Source organism: Hippocampus guttulatus, chromosome 10 (assembly GCF_054856545.1).
Source record: "Hippocampus guttulatus isolate MCC_2025c chromosome 10, RoL_Hgut_1.0, whole genome shotgun sequence".
In the NCBI taxonomy this organism is placed as follows: Eukaryota; Metazoa; Chordata; class Actinopteri; order Syngnathiformes; family Syngnathidae; genus Hippocampus; species Hippocampus guttulatus.
Window position 1 is genome coordinate 20,677,001 of NC_141270.1, and position 20,992 is coordinate 20,697,992.

The following is a 20,992-nucleotide window of genomic DNA, read 5'->3' on the forward strand; positions in this document are numbered from 1 at the left end:
TTCATAGCACCAAGACATCAGCAGAGCCACCTCATTCTTAAAGGCCAGTATTACTCAACCGAGGGTCTGTACAAAGGTTCTGTGATGATCTTTTTTTTTTTTCAAGATGGCACCCGAGTTGGCAGCCTTCGGCAAGTGCTCTTCAAGAGCCTTGCTTTTTTGTTCTTTTTTGGTGTTTTTGTCTTTTGTTTTGTCACATGTTGTTTGTTGTTTCATCATGTGGACCTGATATGGACTGTTTTCAGCGTTTTTTTGGCCACGACATTCGTCAAAAGAGAAGTATCTGTGCTTGGTGGTTGCGCCTTCTCGGCAGCACGCCAGTACCAGCACAGATTTTGATTGGGAGGAATGTCGGCGCCATTGACTTACTAAGCAATTTACTCTGAGCAGCTAATCGATGCTACGGATCTAGCTTCAGTATCTACACACAAAGACAGTGAGGTCCCTCTTGGCCAATCGGAGGCCAGGATGATGCTTGGTAAGCCAATGGCAGAGCAGCTATGAGTATGTTGAGTCCAGGAAACTCGCAGCTGTGACCGAAATAAACATTGTTCACTCTGTAAACCAGTGTGGTGGTTGCTGTTGCCTTTTTTCGAACAAAGCAGTCGAGGTCGCTGTTGGATAAGACTTCGTTGTAGCACAGATGAAAGTGGACTTTTCTGAAAATCCCGGAAAAATAAATAAATATACACACACACACACACACACACACCTGGCCGATCACGCATGAATCAGTTTACACAAAACGCTGTTCAAATACTCGACATTCAATGATTAATCTTCCTTTTGTGTGCACACGTGGACCCTTTGTGGCTTCTGTTCTCAACGAAATTTCGAAATCTCAGAGAAATGGCGAGGCCATGAGAATGCGAGGCGAGGATATTACTGTTGTGGTGACGCCATTCAAGCTAAGCGAGCCTCAGCAGTAGATAGTCCGCTGCTCTCTGCTGTGCGTGCTTCAGCGCAAACATGTACGCAAGCGCGTCTTTTGATTTCAACCAATCAGCGCCGACGCAACGACGACACACACCCAACGTCACACACGACAACAGCAAAGCTAAACTAGCCGAGACGACACTCGAAGTTGGACGGACACGTTTTTCTGCCAATCTGTATGTTTCCCTTTTTGACCAAATATATTTTTTACGACAACTGTTTTGTCCACGGTGTCTTTTATTCGTTCCACTGGGGTTTAGCGAGTGTGTTTATAAAGAGACGAAAATCTCTTTCCTGTTACTAGTGTGAGTGTCTCAACATGGCTACGCTCATGAAAGCAAAACAACGAACTCAAACACGTCTTTGTTCAATGTTGTCAACTCATATCTGGATTAATTTTAGGCAAATTTTCCTCAATTCTCCGGAGAGATTTTCATAAAAATTTGAAAAACCCGGAATTCCGGGAAAATCCGGAGGACTATCATTTCTGGTTGTAGTGAATGTCTTCGCGAGGCTGGAGCAGAGAAAATGATTTCGTATAACGCAACAGGGGGGTTTTCGTCATATGGGGGGCAGGAGAATGGGAATTGTGTTCATGCATGATTTTTTCACATAAGGGGGTATTTTCACCCATGTAGGTTTTGTTCCAGAGGAGTTTCACTGTAGCTTGACTGTTGCATGCCCAGGAAGGTTATAAAAGGACACAAACACAGGAGAAACTTGATCACAATATTTGGGTTTCCATCAAAAGTACACTTGCAGACATTGTCAACAGTTTCCACTCAATCATCATTGTATCCAATGGTGAAACAGAAATGAAACCCCACTGCAGATTTTAAGAAAGCCTGTGCTTCTTTGAATTTTCATCAATCAAAGCACTCTCTAATGCCACTGATTTTACGCTTTAGTGTGGCTGTAAGCTGGAGTTTCAACATTTAACAGACAAACACACTCATTCTGCGTCAATGCAAAGTGAATTGCAAAACTGAAAAACCATTGGAAATTAAGTTTTACCATGTCCTGTCACATCCATAGTTTTTATTATTGTTCCAAAATCCCAAATGTTATTTTGAGAACAGTTTCCGTGATAAAATCCCATGATAACAACTTACTGTTGTAATATTGGTTGCAGCCAGTATTTCTCTGTTTGTGACCAATCTTCTACAAAGGATGATGGTTAACAAAGAAATCCCACAGAGCATCAGGTCGGGACTCAGAAGGCGCAATACAGTCCAAGGATTCTTCAGTGGAAGCCTGAAGAAAAGACATTAATTTCTTCACATTGCGTAGTCAAATATTTGATTTTAAACTACACTATATGTTACATACAAAATCACTAATATTCTCATTCATTTGACACACACACACATACACACCCAAAATTAATTTCGAAGAATGATCTAACGTCCTTTCAATGGGCTTACATTTGTGTGTTTTCAAGTCAAGTCAAGCTTTATTGTCAAATAAGCTCTATGTGCAACATACAGCACAGCTGAAATTACCTTCCTCTCTCAACCACAGTGCAAACATGCAGTGCATTGAAACACACAGCTAAAATATAACGGCAGTAAACTGAACTGCCCATGTAACAAAGCATGCAATGCTATTCTATGTGTAAACAGCAATAAAACGAATGACACGGTTCAGACGTTGCCCGGCCAAACAAGGTCTGCGTCAGGTGCTGGGGAACCAGAGCACCGTGATGAAAAATGGGCTACTGGAACAAAGCGGAGATGGGCGAGATGCGATAACGTGGCTCTGTTGGAATGCTACGACTCAAGCAACCCTAGTCAGAGGGGTTACATGCAGAGAATGAGGGCAAAATGGTTACTTCGAAACCCACATTCACGGGTCACCACGAAACAACTAGTAGCTCAGTGTTCCAACATCCACAAACGGCAACTGCTGTCACAACTTGAGATTGATGAGGTACAATGCAGGTTCCATGGTGAACAGCCCCAGGCTGCCAGAAGAGAGGAGGTCATACCCGAGATTGGGAGGCCAGCCCCAATGAATGCAGATGATGAGATTGGGAGGCCAGCCCCAATGAATGAAATGCTGAGCGAGGAAGCAACTGACCTGAAAGCTAAGATCATGGCGAGAATGAAAGCTGGGCAACCTAGAAACCGATTACAACGGCTATGTGAAGTACCACCTGAGAGTCTCATGGAAAGTGTGAATGCAGCACTGAGGGCGATCCCTACCGTAACGATCACGGAAACCAATGAGCTGATATACGCTTCAGCATCAGTGATCCTTGAGATGCTTGGCAAGAAGAGCAACCATGGAAGCTGAGATACGTTACCCACCATGGAAAAGACGGTTGGAGGCTAAGATCAAGGCGGCTCGGAAGGATGTGAGCCAACTGACAGAGGCCCAGAGAGGTGTGATGAAAAGGCCGATACCCGAGAGGTACATCCAGATGACCATACCTGAAGCACTCGAAACTGCCAAACAAAGGCTCCAAGCCTTGTCCAGCCGCCTAAAGCGGTACACGAAAGAGAATGAGGCCAGACGAATAAACAGGCTGTTCGCAACACAACCTGCGAAAGTGTACGCTCAGTGGCAGGGTCCAAACAACAGAGCTGACCCACCAAGACTGGAAACTGAAAGGTACTGGAAAGGCATATGGGAGAAGGAGGTTGCACATAACAGCAGTGCACAATGGCTGGCGACCCTGAGAGAGGAGCACAGCAACCTCCCTGAACAGAACCCAGTTACCATAACAGTGGCAGACATACAGGAAAGAGTCTCAGATATGAAGAACTGGAATGCACCAGGCCCGGACATGGTCCACACCTACTGGCTAAAGAAACTCACAGCACTCCATAAGGGCCGAGCAGCACAAATGAACCAGCTGCTGAGGGATGGGACTCACCCAGGATGGCTAACCGAAGGGCAAACAATCCTGATCATGAAGGATCCCTCAAAGTCCCATCCATCCATGTTGTGTCTCTCCACAACATGGAAGCTCATGTCAGGCATCATTGCGGCTAAGATAAGTGGACACATGGATCAATACATGAGCGAAGCACAGAAGGGCATTGGTAGAGATACCAGAGGAGCAAAACATCAGCTCCTGGTTGACAGAACAGTCGCACAAGACTGCAGGTCCCAACATACCAACCTGTGCACAGCCTGGATTGATTACAAGAAAGTCTACGACTCGATGCCACATACATGGATCACTGAATGCTTGGAGTTGTATAAGGTGAACAGGACCCTAAGAGCCTTCGTTGCGAACTCGATGAGGATGTGGAAAACCACACTTGAAGCCAATGGCAAGCCACTTACCCAAGTGTCCATCAAATGTGGCATATACCAAGGTGATGCACTCTCCCCACTGCTGTTCTGCATAGGACTGAACCCCCTAAGCCAAGTAATCACCAAGACAGGCTATGGATACCGCCTCAGAAATGGAGCTACGATCAGTCACCTCCTCTACATGGATGACATAAAGCTGTATGCTAAGAGCGAAAGGGACATAGACTCCCTGATCCACACAACCAGGATCTACAGCAGCGACATTGGGATGTCATTCGGGCTTGAGAAATGTAGTCGGATGGTGACTAAGAGAGGAAAGGTAGTCCGCACTGAAGGGGCCTCACTCCCTGAAAGAACAATAGCAGACATTGAGGACAGCTACAAGTACCTCGGTATACCACAAGCCAATGGCAACCTCAAACTGGCAACAAGGAAAGCGGCTACGGCCAAATACCTCCAGCGAGTGAGGCAAGTCCTAAGAAGCCAGCTCAATGGCAAGAATAAGACCCAGGCAATAAACAGCTATGCCCTGCCAGTGATCAGATACTCTGCAGGAATAATAAGGTGGCCAAAGGAAGAGATTCAGACCACGGACGTTAAGACCCGAAAGCTCCTAACCATGCATGGAGGGTTCCATCCCAAATCCAGCACCCTGAGACTGTACGCAAGCCGAAAGGAATGAGGCCGGGGACTAGTGAGTGTGAGAGCCACTGTCCAGGATGAAACATCCAAGCTCCATGTATACATCAAGGAGAAGGCTCCAACGGATGACGTACTCAGAGAATGTCTCAGACAATGGGGAACAGAGGATGAGGCGCTGGAAGAGGGACCATCATGGGAGGACAAGCCCCTACACGGGATGTACCACCGGACCATAACTGAAGTGGCTGATCTCAGGAAGTCCTATCAGTGGCTAGAGAGGGCTGGCCTGAAGGGCAGCACAGAGGCACTCATCCTGGCTGCTCAGGAGCAGGCCCTGAGCACCAGAGCCATTGAGGCCCAGATATACCACACCAGACAAGACCCAAGGTGTAGGTTGTGCAAAGAGGCACCTGAGACGATCCAACACATAACTGCAGGGTGTAAGATGCTGGCAGGGAAAGCCTACATGGAACGCCATAACCAGGTGGCTGGCATAGTCTACCGAAACGTCTGTGCGGAGTATGGACTGGAAACCCCAAGGTCAAAATGGGAAACACCTCCGAAGGTTGTGGAGAATGACAGAGCGAAGATCCTGTGGGACTTCCAGATCCAGACTGACAAGATGGTAATGGCGAACCAGCCAGATATTGTGATCATAGATAAAGGGCAGAGGAAAGCCGTTGTAGTGGATGTAGTGGTCCCAAGTGATGGAAACATCAGAAAGAAGGAACACGAGAAACTCGAGAAATACCAAGTGCTCAGAGAGGAGCTGGAGAGAACCTGGAAGGTAAAGGTGACAGTGGTGCCTGTTGTGGTCGGAGCACTTGGGGCAGTGACCCCCAAACTAGATGAGTGGTTGCAACAGATCCCGGGAACAACATCGGACATCTCAGTCCAGAAATGTGCAGTGCTGGGAACAGCAAGGATACTGCGTAGAACCCTCAAGCTTCCTGGCCTCTGGTAGAGGACCCGAGCTGAATGAGGCACGGACACCACCCGAGGGGTGAGACGAGGATTATTAATTTTTTTATACATACAGGGTGTCCCAAAAATGTATACACACCTTAAATAATTGTAAATTTGGGGTTTATTATAGTTTGAATAATTTTCAACATGTAAAAGAATTTACAAATATCATTCTATTGTCTTTTATCGCATGTTCTCAAACTGATCTGTTCTGCTCCAGACACTGCTGACAACGCGAAGCGATAGAATGGCACACATCATGGCTACCTCACGACTAGCTTGCCGCAAAGAGTTTCTTGGACTTCGTTGAAACGTTTCCAGTAATCTTTTTTCTTTTGTGGGGCTTGTCGATGTAGGTGGTCTTCCTGAACGCTTCTTTTGGACATCCTGAACAGTTCCATCAGCTTCAAACTTATCTCTAATTCGAGTGATGGTAACTCGTGTTGGTGGTTCTTTGTTAAACTCCCTCCTAAATTGTCTTTGCACTTTTACTGCGTTTTCATACTTCCAGTAGCATTTTAGAATAAATTTCCTTTCTTCAAAGTCAAGTCTGGCTGCCATCACTCGGTTCAATGGGCTCAGTCTACAAAGAAAGAATAAATAATTGAGTGATCAGCTGCTAAAATGTGTATACATTTTTTGGGACACCCTCTCTCTCTCTATATATATATATATATATATATATAAAGAGAGAGAGAGATTTTTTTTTAAATGCTGACATACCTGGACAGCCCGATATGGGTGGTGATGATATCCACGTGCGAACAGTTATCAGCAATAGCAATGTTGAGAGGAAGATAGGTGTATAGTACTGTCTGGAAGCAAACATGACCAAGTATAAAAAGTAGACTGGTCCAAAATATTGCTCTGATGAAATGTCCTGTATGTCCTAAAAGATAAAAACAAAGCAGAAAGAGTGTGTCAATATTTAATAGAAGAATAAGGACACCATCAAGTCCTTCCACCATGTTGTGGTGGTTCTGCCAGAACCAGCTTTTGACCTGCAATACAATAGGTTTTCATATTTAGTGTCTTTATACTGTATTATTAACGGGTCACAGTTTTTCTCATTGAAACAAAATTTTTAAAATGTAAAAAAAAAAAAGAATAGCTGCTACCGTTAAAACCTTTGGCGAATATCTAACAAATGTCTCCGCAACCGTTTGGGAACTTGCAGTTTGGTTTTGCAGTGTATCGGTGGGCAACCGCAACCGTTTGGGAACTTGCAGTGTATCGGTGGGCAACTTGACTTTAACAATGTACAGAACAATCAACTCCTTGATTACTTGGGTATTTCTCATCGGTAAAACAATAATTTCCATTCATGTCATCTGTTTCTTAATGGGAGTTTTTAGTCCCGTGTCGCGCATAGAGGAACATTTGCTCCTGCAAGTCTGTCAGTTTTAAATTCTGAAGAAGCATTCTGGTTGTGCTACGAGCTTTGCTTTCAACAGCCTTTAAAATGACGTTTAAGCTGACTGTTTGCTGATCACTATCTGGCGTTGGAAACCCAAACCCCAAACAGGTACCTCTTTATTAAAGTCCACCATGTCATCATTAAAATTGGTCAGCAATTGTCCTGCATTGTTGATTGTCCCGCTGCTCTTTGCCATTGTGATCAAGTTATTTGGTGAAATGCCTCAGCGCTGTGTGGCACTGTTCACATTCAGTCAAACGGTTGTTTGAGTGGCCAAAAGAAAAAAATAGGGCACCTAAGTGGACCAGAAAATTGGAACGATACAGTTTCATTCTCATAAAGCGAATGAATTTTATCCCAGTGTCGACGAGCTTTCTTTGTTTCCAATTAGAAGACATCAGTTTTTTTCAACCAGATTTGCAAAAGAAGGAAGGTGTTATAATCAAAGAAAAACTCTAGCTGTTTCTGAAAAAATTTGATTAAAAGTTCAATACGTGTACATGGATGTAATCCTGTACAAAAACTTTCAAAGTCTTATGGTTTGCAACGAACAATGCTGCTGATACAATGTGTGGAATGGCCGACAAAGCAACCTTAGCAGTGACAATGGAGGACACCAACCCACTCCAACGTGTGCTCTCAGTGCTAGCGAGAACACATGAACCAACTAGGTTATCCCATCGTGGGCAATTTACAGCACGGCACAGCATCGAATTGCAAACACTAACACTAGGCTAATAATTAACAATTGTACAGCCATAAACGAAAGATCCATGTAGCAACCTGCTTTTCAGTTTCATTCAAGAAATGTATGAAGGGGATACAAAATCAACATGAGTGATGGAAACCCCTATTTTATTATTCTCGTAAATGACTGTTGGTGTATATGCAATACAACATCGTCCTTAACCGTTTCACAAACAGTGGTTACCACAGTGGACAGTTTACTGTATTATCAGATTGCACAGACGGTGCATGAAAGGGTTAACTTGGCGACTGAGGGGTAGGATATTTGTGAGTTCCCTTGAACTTCAACCTACTCCTTTTGACTTTCATTTGTAATCTTATTTTGTAAATTTTCTATTCCGTTTTAAACATGATGCTCAAATAAGATATCTTTTATTGTCCCACACCGGGGAAATTTACAGTCTACAGCAGCAAAATTGGGGGGTAGAAAGAAGAAGGGAAAAAAAAGTATTTGCATGCACAAAATAAATGTTTCAGAAGAGAGAGAATAAAGTCAATCAATTAAAATAAATACTCTCAAAGGAAAAATGTGCAGGCTCAAGATGTAAAACTGATCGGTAATCAAAAAGAATTGGAGCCCTCTATACCACAATTGAATTGAATTTAGAGGGTGGCGCAAGATTCACACCCCAAGTACTGTATTTTCACGACCATTCGACGCACCGTATGGTTGGGCGCAGTCTCATTAATGGGTGCTATTTCTGTATTTTACACATAGACAAAACGCACTGTATTATTGGGCGCAATTTTAAAGTGGTAAAACATACGCCAGCTTAAACATACGGCATGCATGCGCGCACGCTAAAAACACGTTAGCTTGTAGCATACGGTAGCATGCCAAGACATACAGATACAAGCTAAAAACACGTTTTTAAAAAGGCAACGGAAAACTGAGTTCCGTTGTATTTTATTTAGCCATCGTACAATGTACTCACGTTTTTTGATCAATCATCACCCAGAAATCCATCAAAGTCCTCATCCTCTGTATCAGAATTGAACAATTGTGCAAGTACCGGTAATCCATCAAAAACGCCGTGTTCCCTCTCGTTGTCAGTCACTCTCATTGCCATGTGGCTCCACAGAAATGATGCCGGCTTTGCCAAAAACCCGAACAACAGTGCAAGCAGACACGTTCGTCCAAGCAGCCACAATCCATTCGCAAATTCTGCCTCTCACTCTTTGTAAAGTTGTGTTTGCCATCGATCATTCATTGTTCCCATGCCGCTCGCAACTTTACTTTGAACGCCCGGTTGATGCCGATGTCCAGCGGTTGGAGTTCTTTAGTCAAGCCTCTGGGAATAACGGCAAGCTCAGAGTTCATTTGCTTGACTTGGTTTTTCACCGCTGCTGTGAGATGGGCACGCATGCCAAAAGCATAACCGATGGCTTGAAGTTTGAACTGAGCTTCGTAGGCGTGTCCCTTTGTAGAATTTATTTCCGGGGGTTCTTAGAAACCAAAACCGAAGTTGTTTTGCAACAATGCACATAGCCACACTCTATACAGGTGTTGGTACCTGCTTGTCGCGTCCCTTTAGCGTCCACCCTTCACTGATTGGCGGACTTCTTCCCCACATGCCTGTCACTCACGTCTGCCTTTTCTCGCTCTTTCTCTCCATATATGTAAATATACACGCCCACCCTTCACTGATTGGCCGACTTCTTTGCTGCATGCCAGTCCACAGTCACTTCCGCCTTTTCTCTATATTAACAGCGTGTCGGCTGTCAGTCAGGTTTTGGAACTCAGCGCATAGACAAGACGCTCCGCATCATAAGGCGTCCTGTCCATTTTGGAGAAAATTTTAGACTTTTAATGGCGCCTTATAGTCGTGAAAATACGGTACTCTAGTAGTCTAACCATCAACATCCGAGACGCCCTTACCCTCTCCTCCATCAAATTTGACCTTAAAACCAACTTCTTCAACCGAGCCTACTCCAACTAACCTCAGTCTTGCCCTACCACATCCGCTTCTCTTTATTCTCCCCCCTTCCTATATTCATTTTTCTATTTTGTTTTTATGATTTTATGATGTATGATTTTTTTAACAAGTTTAACAAGCATCATTTCAGACATGTCACGTGTCTCAGTAACAACGTTTCCGGATTGCATCTGATCCTGGCAGCCTCCCAACCTCCTCCTTCTGACACCCGTGGAGATGTTCCATGAACTTTTTAGCTTCCTTGCTTTGTTTGTCTGCTTTGTTTTGTGTCCGTGTGTCCTTTATGTTTGCTGAATCGCAATCGCTATTACTTGCTGTTCACAATCGGCAGTTTAAACAACGTGTGCAAAAGTTATAAAGTTAAACTTAGCAATTGCAGTGGTGTCTCTGCTTAGTTCTGTTTTCTTGGAGTGCTGCCATTTAATGTTTGTCCAGCTGCTTCGGAAAGTTTGAATGATGAGTTTGAGTTACGGCTAGAGGTAATAGTACCAGCGCTTTGCTTCCAGGTTTGACTGCTGGGATTTGTAGTACTTTTGTTAGGTTCCACTTGTATGGTTTCTCATTATATTTAGACTATGAATCTTGATGGCATTAGAAATAAATTTTATTACATATAAAACATTAAAGGTAATAATCATGACAATGAGAATACATCATGCTAAAATTAATGGGATAAAGTCATGATAGATACTGTGATTGATAAAATTATTTTTAAGATGAAGGTATTAAGTTGTTGAATTCAGGTCTATTATAAACATTATTTTAAACAGTTAAACAGTTTTGTTGTATTCATTCTTACTTTTAGGTTATTACATGCTGTGTGCTTCAATAAATGATCAAAGACAACATAGCGAGTAATTCTTCCATGCTGAGTGACGATCCCTATTCAGAGGGCTGTGAAAAAACAGAAATAACTGAACAAGTAGTTTTAATATATTTGTCTGCAGTTCGTCCAAATTGCTGCTGTTCACCTCTTGACTGGTACTCCTAAGCGCAAACACATAACTCCTTCTTTGACGTCCCTTGATTGGCTCCGTGTACATTTTAGTTTTTTTTTTTTTTTAATTCTTTTATTTGTTTTCACATTTTTAAATGGGACTTGCTCCTTCAGGTGCGTAGGACCTGCCTGGTGCCTTAGGTCAGCAGACCAGAGGCTATTGGAGGTACCGAGAACTAGACGAAGGCTCAGGAGAGATTGAGCCTTTTACGCTGCCGGTCCCTCTCTTTGAAATATACTCCCGCTAAATATTAGGCACGCCCCCATAGGGCCAATCTTTAAAACTGGTTTTAAAACGCATATTTATTCTTCTGCTTTTGACACAGCATTAGACTTTGTTTTGGTTTTACTCTTTTATGCTTTTTACTGTCTTCATTGTTAATTTATTGTTTTAACCATGTTTGTTGTTGTACAGGGTAAGGCAAAATGAGCTGACACATTTGTAGGTTAAATAAAAGGCAAATAAAGTAAATAAACAAAAAAAGATTTTATTTTCGAAAAGTACATATAATGTATTTTTTTTCATATAGTGCCATTTTGCTTTGTTTCTTTATAATGCCATTGTTTTTTGTTTCTTTTTCAATTGCGGCCATGAATTGAGCATTGCGCCTTCATTGTGGAAACTTTTATCAAAAACAAATGAATCTGTAACTGCAACACAACAAGCGTTTGCACTTCAATCTTGATAGCCATGATCCCATACCAGCTCGAAACACGATCTTGTTTTGTGTTACCAACGTCAGAGCTACTGGATCTGCATTGAAACGAAATTCAACCGGCCGACCTCGCACCGCCAGAATTCCACTTAATTTTTCAAACATAATGAAACAGAATGGCATTATATGTACTTTTCGAAAATTAAATATTTTTTTTGTTTATTTACTTTATTTGCCTTTTATTTAACCTACAAATGTCACAGATCATTTTGCCTGACCCTGTATATCTTATTTTTGCTCCAATTACAGCACTATGTAAGCAGTAGTAGTTGTTTTAAAGTACTCTATGAATACAGTTGAGGAGTAATCTTTTTTTTTTTTAATATATACAATTTCATGGGCTAAAAAAACAGTTAAATTTTATTTAACTTGAATAGAAAAATTATGGTGTTAAAACATGTCTTTTCTCATTTGGACATGCAGGCTTACTCATTCACAGGTGGTCTCACCTTTGATGGTGTGTTTGTTGGGACACAGAAACCACGGCAGCAACAAGAGGTACACAAAATATACCAGGGACAGTACATTGTAGCGAAGAAGACAAGCTGCAAAAAGAACAAATTAGTTGGGTTACTCACCAGCATCATTGCAATCAATACATCACAAGGATAAAAGCTATTTGCATGAAGAGTGGATCCACGCTATTTACAAGGCATACGGGCTGAGCAGGCCTGCGAAAAGCCATAAAATGGGTAATTGATTCATCATTATAAATGCACTGGAAAAAATTATTAACATATTTTTCTTAAAACAAAAGAATTCTTGAAAAGTTGGGAATAAGCATTTTCCATGATAAATGGGGGATCCCCTGGAATAAACAAAACATATAAACATATATTTTCTAAAAACATTGGAAAAAAATGTTCCAACAGATTAATATGTGGGTTCTGAACCACAAGTATGTGGTGGTCCACTGTACACAGTTACTTATTTATAAGGGTAATCAAAGCTGACAAACCACGGAAATTCCCTTCCTTAACGATTTTTTTTTTTTTTTTTGGTCATGAAAATTACCACGACATGGCTATCACAACATATTATGTAATGATTTAAAAAAATTATGCATATTGTTCACTTGCACAGCAATCATTACTCTGTAACTATCACTGTTAATAAAAAAATGGGTTCAATATTTTTTATGATATTATTTTGTTTGTTTGTTTATGGAACATATAGACAGATAACAGAAATTTGGTATTAAGTGAAAGGGAAGTACAAAAACCTTAAAAAAAGAAAACTGACATTTCGCACAGTTTGTGTTCAAAGGAAGTAGTAAAAAAAATGTATCAAGTCCTACCCCTTGTTCTTGGTCTATTTTAACTTGTTAAAATAACAACAGATCAATCATGTATGTAGAGTGTATCCCAAAAAGAAAAGGAAAAAGTCAAGTATGCATTTAGGTACACTTAATGCAGTGTTTCTCAAATAGTGGGGAGGCTCCGTCAAGGGGGGGGCGCGTGTCACCTCGGGGAACATGCTTTTTTATTTTTTATACTGTCCTAAAATAACGTGCAGTTGCACCTCCACTACGTTAGGGGGCAGTGACGCTCTCATTGGCAGAGTTTGCGCAGGGAGCATTCTCAGGGAGGAAATATGACGAGGCGAATGTAGCGCTTGGCTTCAATGTGACTGCGGTGGCAGACGAGGAAAGATCGATGTGCTTACTGTGTCTAAAAATGTTGGTAGCGGACAGCATGAAGCCAAATAAATTAAGGCGTCGATTAAAGACATTACACCCCAATCACGCTGATTATCTGCTTGAGTTTTTTCAGCGAAAACGTGCCGAATATTGCCAATAATCATGCCGCTTTGTGATTGCTACTTCAGTAAACTAAAATACAGGTCCCGGCTACACATTGAGCAGGAGCCGAGAGTTGTTGTGTGCTGCTTCAAACCTCGCCTCGAAAAGCTGTGCATTGCAAAACGTGCTCATTGTAGCCATTAATCCAGACATCGTCTTTGATTTTTAAAAAAAAGCACAAATTATTTTATATGTTTTTGTTTTGCTGGTTAAAGTTTTTTTGAATATTGTGCTCTGAGATAATGTTGGTGATTAGTTTGAATGCATTATTAGGTATTGATTTTATGTAATTTTATTTTTCAGGATCGTATGGTTTGACATGGTCAGTCAAAAAATATTTATTGTTAAATTAAGGATTTAATGTTATTTTTGAATTTCAGATGCACTTTAAATCTTTTCTGTTCCAGTTACTAAAGCTATTCTTTGTTGTATGTTGGTCCATAAAGTTGGTCGATATTTCTTTTCTTTTTTTATTCTCTTATACGTTAATAAGGATACAGTGTTATGCAAAGGTGTACTTATAACAATTTTATAGACAAATGATACTATTTATAGTCGTGCGGGGGAGGGTGGGACGCGAGATGTTTTCCTCTTCCATGGGGGGGCATGACAAAAAATAATTGAGAACCACTGACTTAATGCAGAGTGTACATATGGCTACAACATCCGGTTGATACAGGTGCTACGTAAGCACATCCTCGAGCACAGTGGTTTCAAACTCGCGGCCCGCGGGCCAAATGCAGGACACTAGTTTGCGGACCCTGCCTTGTTATGACAGTTTAATGTTCGTGCGGCCCACGCAAGTTTGATATGGAGGCTGTGTGTGTTAGCACTACCTCTGTGCTAAATAGTTAAGTCTGTCTCATTCGAAGGCCAACAGCTTCGGAGCACCTAGACTGTAGCGACAATGTGACCGTGCCCACGGTGCCCCACACCAGTTTGAATACACGTGTAAACCACAGATGTAAACAACCTGCCCCTGCTGCTGAATACACATATAAACAGATAAACAACACGCCAGTGTGGCTGTCATCGGAGCTGGGTGCTCCGAAGCACCAGATATGACGTTACACATGCACAAGAACGGGGGAAATGAGTGCTAAGATGCTAACACGGAGCTAGCACTACTACATCTACACAAACTAAGTTTTATTTGTATGTGTCCATAATAGCGTTAGCTCCATGCTAGCCATTAGCTGAACTTTTCAGACTTTAATTTTTTTATGTATTTAATATTAAACGGGGGCGGCCCAGTGGTCCAGTGGTTAGCGTGTCATGCTTGATCTGTTTGGGACCAACGGGTGGCACAGTAGGGCTCCTCCAGCGGCACACCTGTTGGTTAGCATGTCATTAGGAGGTTCTCTGTTAAAAGGACTCCTGGCCAGCCCACTCAGTGTTGGGTCATTGTTTCTGTTGCTGTCCTGCTTCTGTTGGTTAGTGTTTGTGCGTTACTGCCGTGGATTTTTTTTGTAATTGTGTCATATCATATTTTTTGCTTATGCCATGGGTTTTTGTTTGTTACTTTGGTTTCTTGTTGTTTTCAGGACTTTGACTGTTTTGGATTGAGTTTTTTTCGTGTTTGATTAATACACTTTGTCAAGTTCAACCTGCTCCTCCCTCCTTTTTCGGGGCCTCCACTACCACACTTCGTGACACACTCTTTCTATTTCAATTGAAGTTTTTTTTAAGTTTAGTGTTTATTTATTTATGTCAAATAATTTTTAAAAATGTATTCAATTTGTTTTCCACAGTTGTCAGAAGCTGTTTCAGATTTTCTCCAGAGCAGTAGAAACTAGTGACACATTTAAGTAGTTTTGAAATGCAGCAGATATCATTGATATACAATATGAATAGTTTTGGGCCCATCATAGACCCTTGAGGAAGGTTGCACTACATGTTTTTGAATATTTTTTACTAATGTCATATCAATATAAAAACAATCCATCCATCCCTTTTCCAATCCGCTGATCCTCATGAGGGTCGTGGGCATGCTGGAGCCTATCCTACCTGTTTTTGGGCAGCAGGCGAGGTACAGACTGAATTGGTTGCCAGCCAATCGCAGGGCACACATGTACGAATCACAACCATCCGTGTTCACACTCACGTCTAGGGAAGATTTTGAGTATTCCATTGACCTGACATGCATGTTTTTGGAATGTGAGAGGAAACCGGAGTACCCAGAGAAAATCCACAAAGGCACATGGAGAACATGCAAATTCCACACAGGAAGGCCGGAGCCGGAATCGAACCCTGCACCTCTGCGCTGCGAAGCCAGCGTGCTAACTAGATGACCACCGCGCCGCTACTTTTTATAATATATATTTAAAAAATAAAAATGTATTCTTCCTGCTGATATTGTTTCTATGATGCAATATCAGAATTTTATCGGGAGTGAAACATTTTTTATCGGGACACCCCTGATTTGAACTAATTTTAACATTGCCAGTGATTTTTATGATTGCAGTTTTAAAGGCCCTGGGGAAACTGCCCTGATTTATTCACAATGAGTAAAACATTGCTGTGCATCAAAGATATTTTCTAAATACAGTCAAACGTTGGTTTTCGAATGTCTCGGTTCTTGAATGTTGGTCATGACGGAGGCACTTGGAGACCTAAGTTTGGGTTTTTTTCAGCTGGTTCTTGGAATTAAAGTTTGACAATCACTGGTGTAATTTATTCCACGTTGAGGAACTACATTTTCACAAGGGTGAGAGATAGCTAAGGGTGCAGCATTCTTCTGTTATGAACAGAAATCTTCAAATATAGAATTCAGGAGGTAGCCTTGTAGCAACGCCACTCGAGTGAAGTGTGAATCAGCAGTTGATAGTCCGCTGCTCTCCGCTGTGCGTGCATCAGCACAGACGTGTACGCACGCACGTCTTTTGGCTTCAACCAATCAGTGCTGACGCAACGGACGTTACACATCAAAGAGCGTTGATCTCTTTCAACACCTAAAATAGACTAGCCACGACAACAGCTAAGCGAGTGGAGTTGAGACAACACCACGCTCGAGGTCGGACGGACACGCTCTCTTTCAATCTGTATGTTTCTCTTTTCTCTTTCTGTCCAAGTATATATATTTTTCTACCAACAACAGCTGTCCTGTCCATGTCTTCTTTCGTCCCACCGGGGTTTAGCCAGTGTATTTATAAAGAGACCAAGAATCTCTTTAGTGGCGAGCCAGCCCTTTTTTTTCCGCACCACGAACTGCTTCGAATTTTTTCCCCTCATGTGGCTACCCCGTTGGATTTTTTTCGCCCAATTCGCTCCTCTTCAGCTGCAACATGACGGAGCAAGTTGCCGGACAGCGCTCCCCCTTCCAGGGTGACTCGTCTGGCATCTGCTGGTATCATCGCACGTGGGCCGACTCAGCGAAGTACTGTCGCGACCCGTGCTCACAGGCGGGAAACGGACCCGCCAGGATGTGAGCGCGGCACTCAACTCCCCTGGCAACTCTGCTGCGAGCTGCATTCTTCACGTCCTGGATCGGACTTCTGGGCGACGCTTCATGGTCGACTCCGCCGCCGATGTCAGCGCCGTCCCTCGAACACCAGCAGAGTGCCATCACCCGACCAGCGGCTCCTCCTTCCAATCAACCAACCTGCACCCTCTTCATCTCCCTAGCCGACCCTGTTGCGGCATTCCCCGGACCTGACTAACTCTGCGCGGACGACCGAACCAGCGCCTCACGATGTCGTTCATGTCATCGAGATGACCAGTCCCGCCAAGTTCCAGCGTTCCCGACGACTGGCCCCCGCAAAGCTACACATCGCTGAACCTGTGTTTAGACCACATGCTTCAGCTCTGTATCATCCATCCTTTGAGCAGCTAATGGGCCATGAGGACACCTCCATCGATCGACCATCGACCAACTCAAACTGGCAGTCGCAGAGCAGCAGTTTCTTTGCTCACAAACAGTGACGTTCGCCAACAACACGAGTCCATCGTCACCACAATTCCCTCATCGACATCAGCTACCTTCGTTCAACCTCAACTACTGCCCTTCCCCTGCCCACTTCGACCACGACATCATCTGCAACTGTTCACTCTTCGATGTCCCGTTCGCCCAGCACTCCGCCACTGACTACGTGTCTGGCGCCTTCATCACATCAAGCCAAACCACGCGCAGCGGCCGACGAGTCTGCTTCACCTCTTGTCGGCTATTCTGACCGTTCCGTCATTCCTACGGCTTCCTTCCTTTGTCGGCTGTGCTGACTCCGGATCCAGGAGGGGGGCCCTGTAGCGACGCCACTCGAGTGAAGTGCGAATCAGGAGTCGATAGTCCGCTGCTCTCCGCTGTGCGTGCATCAGCGCAGACATGTACACACACACTTCTTTTGGCTTCAACCAATCAGTGCTGACGCAACGGACGTTACACATCAAAGAGCTTTGATCTCTTTCAACAGTTAAGATAGATGAGCCACCAGTGATGTGTTCCTCGAGCCTTGGTCCTGGCCCTTGGCCTCGAAGTCAAGTCCTTGGCCTTGGTCTCGGGTTGCCGGTCCTCGGACACAATGAGAGATTTGAGCCTCTAATCCAGGGGTGGGCAAACTACGGCCCGCGGGCCGGATCCGGCCCATTGGTCTTTTTAATCCGGCCCGCCTTAGATTGGTGCACAATTAAGGTTTGATTGCATTCATTTCGTTTGGACTTGTAATGACAGGTATTTCAACACCAGGTGGCGCAATTACTTCAGGTTGCAGAGCACAGGGAGGGAGGGGAAGACGAAGAAAGAGGGAGAGAGTAATGACCATGGAAGGGAAAGTGATATGTATCTGATTAAACGAAGTGGGTAACAAAGTACGAAACATTCAAGAGACGCCTGGAGTCGGAAAGACTCAAAACTACGAGACTTTGAAAAACAAGGAAGTGATTCTTACTCAGTCCGATTCTGGCAATTTCCATGCTCAGAGTGAATTGCTTGTGGCTCGAGTAAATGAACAGTTCCTAGAATGGTTTGATTGTTATCATGTTAAAAACTTTCCGCAAACTGGACCACTAATAAGAGTCGGAGAGCAGTCAAATGTGTAGAGCGTGAACAACAGGGGGCTCAGTACACATCCTTGAGGAGAACCGGTGCTGAGTGTGATGGTGGAGGAGAATGTTACATGATTACTGGCATACAAAGACATTGTCTATCTTCTTTATTTTCTATTTCTATTTCTAACTTTTGGCCCGGCCCTCCACAATATTTTCTGCTTCTCATTTGGCCCCCCCGGGAAAATAATTGCCCACCCCTGCTCTAATCCTTCGTCCAAAGGTATAAAGTGGGCCCGAGAACAGCTAAAATCATGAAGAAAGCAAACAAAATCCATCCAGGGAAACCCATGTTGATGAATTTATCTGGCGTTTTAAGAGGGGCGGGGCTGCCACTGACAGGTGACAGTCAGTGCAACGTGTAAAGAGCGGCATCACAGTTAGTTTCAATCACGGTTCGTTCCGTTCGCGATTGGCAGTTTAAATAGCGTGTAAAGCCTTTCTGTAACAATGTTTGTTTGAACCAAGTAATTTGCGTTACAGCTGGAGTCAATAATGCCGGCACTTCACTTCCAGGTTTGGCCGTTGGAATTTGGAGTCCTTTTGCTTGATTCCAGTTATGTTTGCTGAATGCTTTCTCATGTTTGGAATAATGAATATTGTACTGATAATACATAGTTTAAAATCATGGTTGATTTAATTATTTATTATTATTGTGAAGTTGAAGGTATTAAATTAATTAATGTAGTATTAGTGGTCATGGTAATAATAGTAGTACTCAGAGAATGTTTAGAGATTCAGGCATCTCGTTACCTCTGCGTCCCGCGTCCTAGACGCATAATTTTCCCACGGGACGCACAGTTCCAAATAATATGCGTTTTTGGGACGCAAGGAAATTTCTCAATCAAAACAAACAAACAAACAAAAAAACTACGCCAAGCCTGAGCATTTCACGGTCACAATCGTTACCGGTAGTGTGTCGTTTCCGTGGCGTCATTTTAATGGTACCGAAAAATAGTTTAACCATAAAAGTCACCACACACGAGTTGACTGTGTGATCAACGCGATTTCACTGTGCCTGTATGTGTGTTTGTGGTGTGGTGTGTGAGTGTCTTTCTTCTAATTTACTTTCGTTTTGTTTTGTTTTCAGTGTTTGGGGGGGGGGGGGGGGGGGGGGGTTGCAAAAGATAATGTTATGTGCGCATGCGGGTTGCTATTTTAGTCCGCAAATAGTACGAGGCAAGTTGGTCATTAGATTAGTAGGCTAATCGTTATGAAAAATATGAAACAGTATTGGTTATTCTATAATTTACTGGTTGTAGCAAGGCAACTTTATGAATAAAACATTCGTCACAAGGTGTAGTAATGCTAATGTTAACTGTTGGTAGAACTCATGATGACGTGTGTTAAATTTTTTCGTCAAATTGAAAGTAGATTACACATGCATCGTCTTGGGAAGAGGATGTCAAGCCACATCAATATTTACCTGTATTAATGATTACCAGTAAATTAATCTTTGCAGTGTGAGATACTATGATGATGCCACATGAGTACACCAGTTTTTGATCCATTTATTTTTTGGAATAAACCTGGAGTACATAGCTGCTGATGTAATGTTCATTGTTAATGCATAGTTTCAAACATTTACCCTTGAAACATTATACTTTTGAGTGTCAGAATTCTTGATTATGAATATCAGTCAAAATACAAAAATGGGTTCCCATGATGAACATTTACGGAACCCATTAGTTACCATGGTTGCCCATTGGGTAATCCGACGGAACCGAAAAACGGTTACCATGAATTTCCGAAATCCTCAGGCCTGCTACTGAATTATTTAAATTTTTGCAGCATTTGTTTATCATTGTATGTATATGTTGTTGTTTGTGTTATTATCATATGCAATTGAATAAGTAGACCGTTTCAGAATTCGAAATTTGGGACTCTCTCAATGCATAATGGGACTCATACTTTTCTGATCAGCGAGTCCCTGGGACTCGCTGCCGGTAAACTGTAAAATTATCACTGAGAGATTAGCGCTTTTTCTGCACTCAGTGATTGACTTCTATGCAAAGTCATTTCTCAACTTGTCTTCCATGCCATGTCATCCCTGTTGAGTGTTGATTTGCTTCATATTAAGAAACTACTGCACTAAAACATTAATTCATAAATGTATAGTATATCATATGCTTTTATTTTTGTTTTTCTCAGTATAAATAACACGTACCCTGACTGTTCTACTCTTTCAATAAAAACACTTAATTCAAGCGTTAGGGAGTGCAAGGGGTTATGATGGAGGGGTGTTGCAAATCATGAAGACCTGCCAAGTGGTATGATAGCATTGTTTTATACATGTCCTCGGCTAGGCCTCAGCTTCAAAATCAGTCCGTGGTCCTTGGCCTTGGCCTCGGAGGCAAGTCCTTGGTCCTTGGCCTTGGCCTCGGAAAATTTTTCAAGTGCTTTGCCTTGGCCTTGCCTCGGAAAATTTTCCAAGTCCTTGGCTTGGTCTTGGCCTCGGAGTCAAGTCCTTGGCCTTGGCCTCGGGTTGCCGGTCCTTGGACACAACACTGCTAGCCACGACAACAGCTAAGC

At 42.8% G+C, this 20,992-nt stretch overlaps 1 protein-coding gene across 3 annotated transcripts in view; it reads right to left on the reverse strand.

The window, feature by feature from the left end:
* piezo1 (piezo type mechanosensitive ion channel component 1 (Er blood group)) overlaps positions 1-20,992 on the reverse strand; it is a 148,711-nt gene that overhangs the window by 126,335 nt on the left and 1,384 nt on the right. For all 3 annotated transcript variants that reach the window (XM_086122242.1, XM_086122243.1, XM_086122245.1), the window contains exons 2-4: positions 12,072-12,167; positions 6,532-6,697; positions 2,049-2,190 (exon numbers count right to left, since the gene is read on the reverse strand). In XM_086122242.1, coding sequence (XP_085978368.1) covers positions 2,049-2,190; positions 6,532-6,697; positions 12,072-12,167 — 404 coding nt within the window. The remainder of the gene's footprint in view (positions 1-2,048; positions 2,191-6,531; positions 6,698-12,071; positions 12,168-20,992) is intronic.